Source organism: Capra hircus, chromosome 12, assembly GCF_001704415.2.
Source record: "Capra hircus breed San Clemente chromosome 12, ASM170441v1, whole genome shotgun sequence".
Lineage (NCBI taxonomy): Eukaryota > Metazoa > Chordata > Mammalia > Artiodactyla > Bovidae > Capra > Capra hircus.
This window is the reverse complement of record NC_030819.1, coordinates 74,852,530-74,864,855: the sequence shown is the minus strand read 5'-3', so window position 1 is coordinate 74,864,855 and position 12,326 is coordinate 74,852,530. Positions and strand designations below refer to the sequence as shown.

The following is a 12,326-nucleotide window of genomic DNA, read 5'->3' as shown; positions in this document are numbered from 1 at the left end:
GTGGGTTTGGGAACATGGGCGGGACTGATGTTTTTCTAAGCCTTCTAGAGACTGATGAATCTAGAGGCCTTACTGGATTGTGCGTAATGCTGAGATGTTTGGCAGCCACGATAAGCAGCCAGGAGTCCCAGACAGCTTCACAATGACCAGGACAGTTCCTATCCTCCCTGAGAATGTCTTTCTTTTCTTTTTTTGGCATAGAGCAAGCCATTTTCAACAAAAAGCCTTGCAAATGGCAGTGCTCCTTCCCGAGGGCTCCTTGTGCACGGCACAGACCTTTCATCACCAGCCTAACTTGTAATCTTGGGTAGAAGAAGTTTCTCAACTCATTTTCAAGGAAGCACAAACACGCAAAGCACAACAGAAGGGCCACATCATGAAGTCCCTCCAAGTAGGGAGCTGTGTTCTGTTGAGCTGCCACAACTCCGGGCCCCTGGCTGGCCTGGGCCACCCCCGGCTTTCCCCATCACCACCCCCTTCACCGGCCAGTCGGGGCTGGAGCTAGCAGCTGAGCGGCCCAGAAGGCCACCCTGGAGGCTCCAAGGAGAACGCTGCTTCTCAGGGCCGGACAGAGGAGCCACGCAGAGAGCCAGCTCTGATGTCCCCGGGACAGTCTGGCTCCAGGCTGTGACTCAGACCACGCTCACCCCCCCCCGGCCCTCCCGACTACCCGCCCTGGAGGGCCAGCCCACGTGCCGCCTCCCAGGACCCCTGTGCCCTGCACCCCACCGCTCTTTAAGTTTCCTGACTGCTTTTTTGGGGGCCAGACTGAAGGCAACGGAGATGGGACTCCTATTCTTACCCACGGCAGGAAAGGCAGACCCGGGGACAGTGGTGACACTGCCTGCTCAGCTCCTGAGACTGCGGTCAGCGTGATCCCTGTGCCTGCCGCGTGCACCTCCCCTCCCTCAGTCTGCAGGCTGGCTTTTCTTTGCTCTTTTAGAGTAGCCTGGCTGTCTTTGCTCCTTTTTTATTAAAAACTTTTGCAAAACTTGAATGATTCTTTGCATCCTATAGTGCTTTATGTTTTTCAAAAGTTTCACAGGCATGATGATTTCATACAATCTGTAATAACCCTTTCTCCCCCTCGCCTGGCCCCTGTGTTGCCTCGCCCGCCTTCCCTCGCCCCACTAGCTTGTTTTCTATGAGTCTGCTTCGTTTTTGTTTTATTCACTAGTTCGCTGTATTAAAACAAAAAACTTTTTTTTTGGAGTATCGTCGATTCCTGGTGTTGCGTTGTACTTTTTAGATTCCTGGTTGTCTTCGCTTTTGATGCGCAATGGTGGTAAGAATAGTAGCTCTCTCATGAAATTGTTGTGAGGATTTCGTGTTTATGCAAAGTGCTTAGGAAGTGCCGGGCCCCTGGAAGATTAGGTTGTTGTTCAGTTGTTAAGTCGTGTCCAAATCTGTGACCCCATGGACTGCAGCACATCAGGCTTCCCTGTCCTTCAGCATCTCCTGGAGTTTGCTCAAACTTGTGTCCATTGAGTGGGTGATACCATCCAACCATTTTATCCTCTGTAACCCCTTCTTCCTCCTGTCCTCAATGTTTCCCAGCATCAAGGTCTTTTCCAATGAGCTGGCTCTTTGAGTCAGGTGTCCAAAGTATTGGAGCTTCAGCTTCAGCATCAGTCCTGCCAATGAATATTCAGGACTGATTTCCTTTAGGATGGACTGGGTTTGATCTCTTTGCTGTCCAAGGGACTCTCAAGAGTCTTCTTCAGCATCACAGTTTGAAAGCATCACTTCCTTGGTGCTCAGCCTTCTTTATGGTGATCCAGCTCTCACATCCTTACATGACTACTGGAAAAACTATAGCTTTGACCATACAGAGCTTTGTCAGCAAAGCAATGTCTCTGCTTTTTAATATACTGTCTAGGTTTGTCATAGTTTTCCTTCCAAGGAACGAGTATCTTTTAATTTCATGGCTGCAGTCACTGTCACGATGTATTTTAGATAAGAGTCAGCTATAATTATTTTAATAATAATTTTTATTATTCACTCAGTATATTCCAGAACATGGCAGTCTGGAATAAGCCTTCTAAGACTCCTCAGTCACCCTGAAAGGGACTGACTAAAGGGACGAGTTCCTCCAAGGGCCATCTGAACACCTGGCTGAGTCAGGGCTTCTCCCCTGGGTTTGAGGAAGGGGCACAGGTCAGGAAGACATCCCAGACAGACTTTATTACCGTCTTTATTTATTTATTTCAGTTTTTATTTTAAAAACAGTTCTAGTGCTAACTGCCCCCAAAGGGGAGCCTGCGGCTGCCGTGCAAACTACTGGGAAGCCCTCCTGAGAAAGGCCATCTCGCTGCCCCTCAGCCAGAGGCAAGACAAAACCCTAATCAGGAAAGCCCTCCTGAGAAAGGCTGGTTCCCCGCCCCTCAGTCAGAGACAAGACAAAACCCTGATCAGGAAAGCCCTCCTGAGAAAGGCTGGCTCGCCGCCCCTCAGCCAGAGGCAAGACAAAACTCAGACAGGAAACGCAGCATGACCGCAGCCGCTTCTGCCAGTAGGACAGAGAGCTCGGGTCTCCACCATCCTGGAGGCATGTGGGGTCCCCAGGCTGAGTGGCTGCCCACCGTCTGCCCCGCCCTCTGCCCCGGCCCCCAGCTGCTCTGCCTGCCATTTTCCTTTATTTTGTCCCCACTTCATTCCTCCTGGGGGACAGTCTGCCCCTGTTCTGAGGTGTTTGGCTAAGCCTAAGGAGTCTTCCCTAGTGGCTCAGGAGACCCAGGAGACCCAGGTTCGATCCCCTGTCGGGAAAGATCCCCTGGAGGAGGAAATGGCAACCCACTCCAATATTCTTGCCTGGAGAATCCCATGGAGGAGCCTGCAGCTGGGGGACGGGGCTAGGGGCGCTATAGTCCACAGGGTCGCAGAGTCGGACATGACTTAGCGACTAGACCACCACCAAGGATATCCTGGTCCCCAAAAGAAATTGGTCAAAGAGACCCTGACCTTCCGAGGGGCCACATCCGTCTCTGGGACTAACACCAAACGTCGGTTGAGCGGGACTCACTTTCTGCTTATGATGTGTTTCATGACTTCCGTCTTCACATGAACCATGGAATTATTATCCTCATTCCAGAGGGAAGGAAAGGGATGCTCAGGGAGACCAGGAAAGTTGCCTAAAGTCACAGAGCTGATAGGAGCAGGTCTAGAAATCCACCGTGATCCCACGGACGCTGAGCGCACACCACTCAGAGCAGAGTGCGGGTTTCTTGGGTGCTGCTCGCGGCTGGGACCGATTTGACCACGGGAAACAGGTGCGTGTTCTCATCACAAACATCAGCCTCCCCCGCCTTCCGTGCTTGTCCGTGGGCTCGTCTGACTCACAGTCTTTCAGGGTACCAGCCGCGAGATCTCTTCGTGGGAGACCTGGGTGGGGCAGGCTGGTTTGGTGGTGTCCAAAGGAGAACGTCATGGGGAGGGGCTGAAGTGGTTTTAAGAGAGACATTGATGTCATGGTCTTTATTTATAAGCCCTGGGGGACGGCAGTGATGAAAGGGAGGGAGGTCACTGGCAGAGCGAGAATCAGGAAGTGCGTAACTGATTCTCCGTATACATGTGGTGATGGATGGCAACTAGACATTATGGTGATCATTTTGCAATAATACGTATATTGAATCATTATGTTGTACACCTGAAACTAATATAATGATTGTGTCAATTACATCTCAAAAAAACAAAACCAAACCTTGATTTTCCTTAGAAGAGTAAAAAAGAGCTGTTTTTAAGAGGCCACTTTCATTTTTCAGAGGCACTTGCTTTTTATAGTACTGAGACAATATTAAGGGCTTTTAGAAACTTAAGTAACAACTTCTTTCTAAAGACTGAACTATAGACACTAGAGAACATCTCAGTAGAAGCGAGCTCAGTACCTTCGTTGCACAGGAGGAATGTTCTGAGTTGAAGAGGCTCAGTCTGATCGTTATTTCAGGCCTCAGCAGGATGGAACTTGAGAAGTCCACAGGTCTTTGCACTCAGACTTCCCCCTGGCTTGCTGGGCTGCCCACGTGGGCCCAGACCAGCTCTGCCTCTCTGGGAGGGAAGCGGCTTCCAGCAAATGCTGCAGCCTCTCAGGGGTGGGTGTAAGTTCTCTGTTGAAAGTCCCCTAGCCCAGGGGGCTTAGTGGTAAAGGACCCGCCTGCCAATGCAGGAGACACAAGGGACTCGGGTTCAATCCTTGGGTCAGGAAGATCCCTGGACAAGGAAATGGCAACCCACGCCAGTGTTCTTGCCTGGAGAATCCCATGGACAGAGGAGCCTGGCGGGCTACAGTCCATTGGGTCACAGAGTCGGACAGGACTGAAGCAACTTAGCACGCATGCAGACATAGCCCAGGGCAAGAATTCTCCTCTTGGTAAAGGGAACAGGGCATAAAAAAGAATCCTATTTGTTCGCTTCACCAGAGACATGGTTCAGGGACTGTGGAGTAGGTAGGTTTCCTACTACCTAGGTGAAAGGCCTTGCCTTTGGGTGGAAGACCCTTGACCAGGGCTAGAGAATCCCCTCCTGATCATGTCTGAGGCATCTGCTTCTGTTGAAACCCGGCCGTCAGAAAGGCAGTGTTTCCTTAAGACCGGGGCGAAATACAGGTGGGAAGCTAATGTCTCTACAAAAGCAAGATGCAAGAGAGCCAAATCACCACCCACACACACGGGTGGAAGCGTTCAGTGGGCAGCAGAAGAGCAAATGCATACCCTCATGTGGCCACATCTCGTGCCCTTGTGCGGTGCCCAGGCCCCGTGCTCTGCTTGGGTGATGCTCCACGTGGCGAGCGAGCCCCATCCCCTTCCTTGCCTCCCTCCACCACAGTCCTGTCTGAGGACCTTCCTCTCTGCCTGTGAGTGAGGGATTCAAGCCAAGATTGAGTGTGATGGACGGCCTCCCAGGGCTATTTGTATTTAAAAAGAGGAGCCCTTCTTGCTGAGAAATCCCTTTCTAAAGACAGACTTCAGACACGAGGGGGCAAGAAGCCAGGCCAGCTGTGCGGAGCTGCACTCCTGCCAAGTGCCTGAATGTCTGCTTTCAAGCGGGTCTGTGGAGTCGCGCGTCCCCCACCTCTGCAGAGAGCGCGCTCCTCTCCTCCAGTGTGCAGGAAAGGTCAGGGCAAAAGAGAGACGCCTCAGTTCAGGCGCCACACATCTTTGTACTCCAGCCCGCCATGTACGGACATGCATATTCTATCCGCCTGGAAAAGAGTTGTTCAGAAGCATCTGGGCCCTAAAGGATGCTTTTCAGATAATAGACATGTCTTTGTTCACTGTGAAACAAACAGCTCTATTTCCTGGTCCGTGTGTCTATTAACTAAGCCTTAGGCTTTCCTGGGTACCCCGTCAACCATCCTTTAAATTGTATGTGCGAGCCACCTGCAGTCTGGGCATCCTGGCCTAGGGCAGAGACCCTGGGATGCCTCAGCAGCTCTGGGGTCTATGGGAACCCACCAATGCGCTCGCATTGCCCCCATCCCAGGAGGCAAAACCAGTGCTGGTCAACAGGCTGCTTCCTCCAATGTGGACACTTACTGGGTTGGCCAAAAAGTTCATTCGAAAAACCCAAATGCTCCTTTCTAGGCCAGCGTTTTCAGGGCTGAATTTCACACAGACCAGAAAATCTTTTGTGAAAGGAAACAGACCACCTAGCTTTGTCGACATTCACTCTATTCCTAGAGTCTGATGACTGATGACTTCTTAGTGATGAGTTCCGAAATGAAGACATGATCAGTCTCACTGAATTAGCATCAGCATTTTATTCATATAAATACGGTGCATTTGCAAATCCAACTCTAATGTCTTGAGTAAGGACACTTATTTTTCTTCCAGTTTCAGTGAATGAGGCTTCAAGTGTGGCATCATGAGACCAATTACTCAAAGGACTCTTGACAGGCTCATTACTTTCTCACCACATTCCAGCAGGCATGAGAGACACACTAGCTTTGGGATGCTCAGACTGACAATTTCCTCCCATTTCCAGGTCAGGGTCCAGTTACTGTTACAAATGCCTCAGAGCTGCATGTAATTTCAATAAATCTTTATATTCTGGAAGTCCTCTGGGGTCAAATTTACCGACTTGGGAGTCAGAGTCTATTGACAAACACTGTGATTGTTCCTACAGGGAGAAGAGCTGACGGCTCCAAAGCCCTTTCACTGAAGCCCGCGAGAACAGGGTGCCTTTGGCGCCTGTTGGGGGCCAGGGGGTGGGGGCATGGGTGGTCACCCACGCATGACAGTTCCGCTGAGGAGATTTCTTACTGCAGAACATGATATTCTAGCCACCCTCTGGACCCAAAGCACCTTAAAAGAGTGTTATACTTGGCTCTGAGTGGTCAAATACCACAAGTGCCACTCAATTTTAAAATTATGTAACCCTGGCATTCCAAAGCCCACGGGCATGGCTGTGCCAGAAGAGACGAGGTCTCTGTTTGAACGTGAAAGCCCCAGACAGGGCTTAGTCTCAAAAGAAAAAAAAACCTGCCAAATTGCTCTCATCTTGAGAGTCTACTTGGCAAGCATTTTTTTCTCCTCCTCCGGAGGTTTTTGTTTACAGGATTTAACAATTGATGAAAAGAAAAACCACACACAATTGTGCATTGTTCCCTGCGGCACAAAGGTCGACTCTCAGCACACAGTGGGTTTCCAATTCCTGATCCTTTTTGATCCCATTGTGTAGATCAGCAGATATGGAATTTTATTTTATGGCTGCAAAATGCAAAGCAAGAGACAATGGGCAGAAATCTTGTGAATCACGATCCTACAGAACTATCTGCCCAGTTGGGCAGACAAGTCCCTCTTGTCCAATTCTAACGGTGTTTACATAACTTTTAGAATGCATATGCACTCAATAACACATTTTTTAGGGTGACTGATATAGGTGCCCAAATCCTCTGTCCCACAGGGGCTAAAATATGTGTGGGGCTGAGACAATGAGGAGGCCGAGAAATGAGGAGGCTCTTGTAAGACGTAGGGGACAAAGTCAATTCACTGTAGGAGATAAAGGAACATGAGACTGCAGCCCTGCAGACCACTTTGTCCAGCCCTTTTTATTCAGAGATGAGGCCCATGAGCGACTAGCCCAAGACTGCACAGGTATTGATATGAATAGCTCATGGTCGAACAGCTTTGACAACTTCCTTCTTACCAATTCTACCCTGTTTGGAAATCCTCCCACTACAGACCAGGGGAATTATTTTCCATTACTCACAATACTTCTGCCACAGGATATCTTAGAAAAAAACATAAAGGAGAGGCAACAGGGAAGAACTTTATGATATAATCCTAATGAGAAATTGGTAGCGAATTCAACAGTTCATTTAATTATTTGAAAAAGCTATCTGTTCATGGTTGGAATACTTTTTTAAAAAGGGACATTTTTTCCTTAATAAGGTGAAATCGTGCAATTTATTCAATACAAGTGGCCATGTGGCTATTCCTGAGATGCAACTCCAGGAAAAAAAAATTTATCTAGGCACAGGAGGTGTCAGCTTAGACTTGTGATCTCTCTCATAATGGTGATGGTTGGAAACACAAATGCAACACATAAGCGATGATTCTTCTTGCGCCTTGATTCCCCCAAATCTCTTCGCTCTGCTCCCTGAGGAATTTCACTCTGGCCGATCTGAGAGGAACGGGAAGAAGCCAGGTGGAGCGGGGGTTTGGAGCTCCCAGAGAAGTATTTCAGGAACACTGACCACGCGGTCCAGGTAGCACCACTCCTCAGGGACTTTCAAAGCCCCCAGAGTTTGTTTAGAGAAAACCCTGCTGGCATGGATGGATTTCTCCTCCTGCCAGTTCGCAGGAGAGGGTGTAAAGAATTGAATGATTCATTCCAAACATGTGCTAGGCGCAGCGACCCCTGCTCAGACCCTTTTCCTGCGGGTGCGCTCGAGCCGCACATGCGTGATGAGGACCTCTTGCGGGCGCTCACAAAGGACCCCGGGGGCGGGGTGGGGAGACGCATCCTTCACCCGGCGGCGACTCATGGCTTTCATTCCTCCTGGCTGCTCAGGATCACAATGGACCTTCTCAGCGTTACGTGGGCTCTCTGCGGACGGGTTAACTGCCTTTCAGTGGAACAAACCCGCCCACGCCCCCACACCGAGGCTCACAATGCGGTTATTATAACGCCCTGGCCCTAAGAAGGGCCTGGGAACAGCTTGGAGTGGCCTATAATTAAGTTCACTTAATAATAAAGACACAACTTCTTAGGTATTTATTGCAAGAAGCGAAAAGATGCCCGTCATCCTCTCACTCTACTCCCCTCCCCCACCCTCCTTCCCTTTTACAAACCAGGAAAGCCAGGGAGTTATACGTTTTTTAAAAAATAACTTTTGCAAAGGCTGTCTGGCCAGTGGGGAAAGGGAAATTAAATTACTTGAGAACATTCTTTCCATTTTTTTTTTTTTTTAAGGCTTCTGCTTATTCAGGTAGTTAACTCATGGGGAGGATTGTTAAAAGGCTGTTCCATCAATCACTCTTGGGTTCAACTTCCAAAGGCTTTCAGGGGCTGTGACCCTCCAGCAAAGAGGCATCCCTAGGGATGAAGCTGCCATTTGGATGGGCACTTCCTCAAGCCACCGCTGTGCCCAGGAAGGATCCATGGGGAGTGTCCCTCGGGCAGGGTCCCATGTCCTTGGTCCCCACCCCTCCGCCAAGCACTCAATTGTGCAGCTAGTTTCCAAGCAGTGGGGAGAGGAGAGAGCTCCAGGAAATATGGTCAGTTTGCAAGAATAAAGCATGAGAGGGGGCAGGCCAGGGTCACAGCTCTGCCCCTGTCTGGCTGAGTGTGCCTCTTTTCTTGAACTTCCCTAAGGCTCAGTGTCCTTTGTAAAACGAGGATGTTAGTAATACAAGTGTTAGTGGCTCAGTCGTAGCCGACTCTTTGTGACACTATGAACTGTAGCCTGCCAGGCTCCTCTGTCCGTGGAATTCTCCAGGCAAGAATACTGGGGTCAGTAGCCATTCCTTTCTCGAGGGGATCTTTCTGACTCAGGGATTGAACCCAGGTCTCTTGCATTGCAGGCAGATTCTTTACTGTCTCAGCCACAGGTACAATGAGTAATGAATGGCCTTAAGTTCTCTGAGCCTCACTTCTTTTATCTGTAAAATGAGGTTAAAAAGTAACCTGTTTTACATGCATTGTTGGGATACCTGGAGTAATGTATGAAATCGCTTAGCATACGTGGTACATAGTGATCAGCAAATGCTAGCTGCCATTCTTATCATTATTCCTGTTATTAATGCAACTGTATTTTTAAAGATACTTATTGGATTGAAATCGTTTGCATCATTGGATAATTCAATACACAGGAGGCGTCTGTCTCGAGAAACAAGACGAGCCATGCAAGCTGGCTGGGCAATACTGCACGGGAAAGCTGATTGCTTTCATTTCTTTGGTAGCGAGATGGAGTGGTGAAATAAATAAGGGTCATCATTTCTTTGCTGTAATTAATTAAAATGAAATGAACTGTACAGTTCCCACCATGTATATAACATTAATAACAAGACTAGTCTTTTCAGCTTGTTGTAAGAAAGCACACACATATTGGTGCTCCCAGCATTTTGGACTTTGCCGTTAGTGATGAAGAGAAACTTTTATTACATGGTCGAAAAGAGGCTGACTTCTGCTGGAACATTTGATTAAAAAAAAAAAAAACACTGGACATCGAGCCTATTGATAAGTAAAGGTCAGCCCAAGAGAGGGTGGGAATGAGGTGCATTTTGGGGAAATAAAAAAGAATGAGGCTTATAAAAAGAAACAAATTTGAGTCAGTTGAGCCGAGATGGATGAACCTTGAGCCTGTTACACAGAGTGAAGTAAATCAGAAAGAGAAAAACAAATACCACGTATTAACACATATATATGGAATCTAGAAAAATAGTACCGATAAACCGATTCTCAGGGCAGGAATAGAGAACACACTCGTGGACTCCGCGCGGGAGAGGGTGGGGCGGGCCGAGAGAGGCACTGGCGGAAACACGCGGCCACTGGCAGCTAGTGGGGTTCGGACGCATCACTGACTCGACGGGCACGAGTCTGCGCAAGCTCCCAGAGACGGCGAAGGACAGGGAAGCCGGCGCGCTGCGACCACGGGGTCGCAAAGAGTCAGACACGACCGAGTGAGTGAACAACAACAGCAAGTGGGAATGTGCTGTAAGACACGGAGCCCAGCCTGGAGCTCGGTGGTGGCCTCGAGGGGTCGGGTGGGGGTGGGAGGCTCACGAGGGAGGGGATATATGATTCTTAATGCTCCTTCACACTGTTGTACGGCCGGAACCAACATAACATTGTAAAGAATTATCCTCCAATCAGAAATGAATTTAAAAAAAAAGGAACGAGGCTGTTGTTTAAATAGTTAAAGAAATCTCCAGTTACCATTAAGCGCAAACATAGTGCCTTGTTTTCACTTTGTTTTATGTAAAAAAAAAAAAAAAGCATTTGGAGCTACTACATTTTGGACACTAAAATGGAGGACTGTGAAACTCTGAGAAGCCCTGCAGGAGAAGAGACAGGAAACTCAAGGCAAGACATCCTTCATCCTCCCGATCCCAGCAGCATTTGTTCTTTATTCTTTAAAAACCCTTTTAAAAGTCACATGGAAGAGGAAGCACTCTAAGGATCTTTCGATTCCTTTTGGTTTTGGCTAAGACAATGAAATTATTGAGAAAACCCAACCTTTTATAGAATACTGCTGCTGAAAGGACTTTTGAGTGGGCTGAATACCATCAAATCATTGTTTGTTGGGCCATACAGAGTGGAGGGAAAAGATAAGAATAATTACTGAGCAGGAGCGGATTCGGTGGGTTTGCACAGAGCTCCGTTCCAGTGTCCGAATGCGGCATCAAAGGCTTCGTCTACCGCGGTCACTTTTTTTTATCCTAAGTGACCAAGTGATGATGCATTAAGGCAACAGCAAGGTCCCCTTCATCCCTCAGGGTTTTGGAAACAGACCATGCTCCACCCTTCTCAAACCACCTTCCTTTAACCCTGGCCTTTCACATAATGCAGGTCAACTCGCTTCCTCTAGCGATCACACATCAGTGGCGCACGGGCCTCACTCTGGCTGCTTCTCTGAATTCTGATTGCTTAGCAGGTGCAGGAAGGCTCAGGAATGGCAGAATTATCTGGTCATTGCACGCAGACACTGGACAGACCTCTTCTTTTCTTCAGGATACTCTTTCTTTGTATCTTATTTCAAATCCCAGGGTCATCAGGGTGATAAGGGCACTTCTTAAACACTAGACAGCATGGTGGAGGTGAAAATCTGTTGTAAAATCTGAGGGATGTCCTTGGTGTCCATGGCAACGAAAGACCGGCCCGCTGGTAGAGTTCTCTGAAGCCTGTCAGGATGGATGGGGAAAGAAAATTACCATCGCAAACCAGGGCGCCCCTTCCACCTCCGGCCTCTGCAGACCTCAGCATCCGAATGGTTTCTTAGGAAGGGAACTTCTCACTTTTTAATATCTTGCCCTTGCTTGCAGTGGAACTGGCTGTTGCTAGGCAACAAAGAGCTACAGAGAGAGGCTCGCTGGAAGCACTGAACCGAAAGAAAGGTCTTTTCAGTGAGAAAATTGGGGAATTTGCAAGGAAAAAAATGCTCTCTCTTTTATGACGGTCGTTTCCTGGTATTTTATATTTCCTTGGCAGAACGGAGCCCCCGGGATCAATCTGGGACTAGCTCACCTAGATTCAGAGAACGTGTTGGCCTCACACTGTCCTACTAACTGCCTTTTCTGCCTTAGAAAACCAGGCTTCAAGAAAAGCTGCCCAGCCAGACCTCAAGTGGTTCTTTCTTCCTCTTGTGTTCTCTCTCTCCTCTCTCTCCCTTTCTCTTTTCTGCCCCACATCGTACAATGTGAAATATAATCTGACTTATGCAATGCCTGCTTTGATGACACTAAGGTTATATGGGCTTATGATAATTTTTTTAAATGCCAAGTTATCATTCGGAACAAAGGGCCATTTTTGGAGGCAATGAAAGTACAAGACACAGTTCTATCCCAAAGAACGCCTCCTTTCACTGTGCCAGCAGAGTTTGGTTTTGGAATGACATTTAATAAAAGTCCACTCTCCTGTGCAGTATCATGCATTTGGCATGCCTGGTAGACCAGCTAATTCTACAATGTACCTCCTGCCAGTGGATGTTGGATCATTTCCCCAGGAAACCACAAGGGTATTATTGTGCTTTCTTAAGTGTTCAAACAGGATCTGTTCACTAGAAAGACAAAATAGCTATTTCAGCTCAAACAGTATTTGTTGAGCTTGCCGTCTGGATTCATCCTGGGCTGGTCCTGAAGACAGTCTAAGCGGAAAAGGCATGGTCT

The 12,326-nt window shown here is 48.3% G+C and overlaps 1 protein-coding gene across 1 annotated transcript in view; it reads right to left on the bottom strand.

The window, feature by feature from the left end:
- The window catches only part of VWA8 (von Willebrand factor A domain containing 8), a 376,045-nt gene continuing 374,036 nt past the window's right edge, over positions 10,318–12,326 (bottom strand). Inside the window, exon 45 of the mRNA XM_018056795.1 lies at positions 10,318–11,342. Within this exon, the coding sequence (XP_017912284.1) occupies positions 11,234–11,342 (109 nt within the window). The 3' untranslated portion in view covers positions 10,318–11,233. The remainder of the gene's footprint in view (positions 11,343–12,326) is intronic.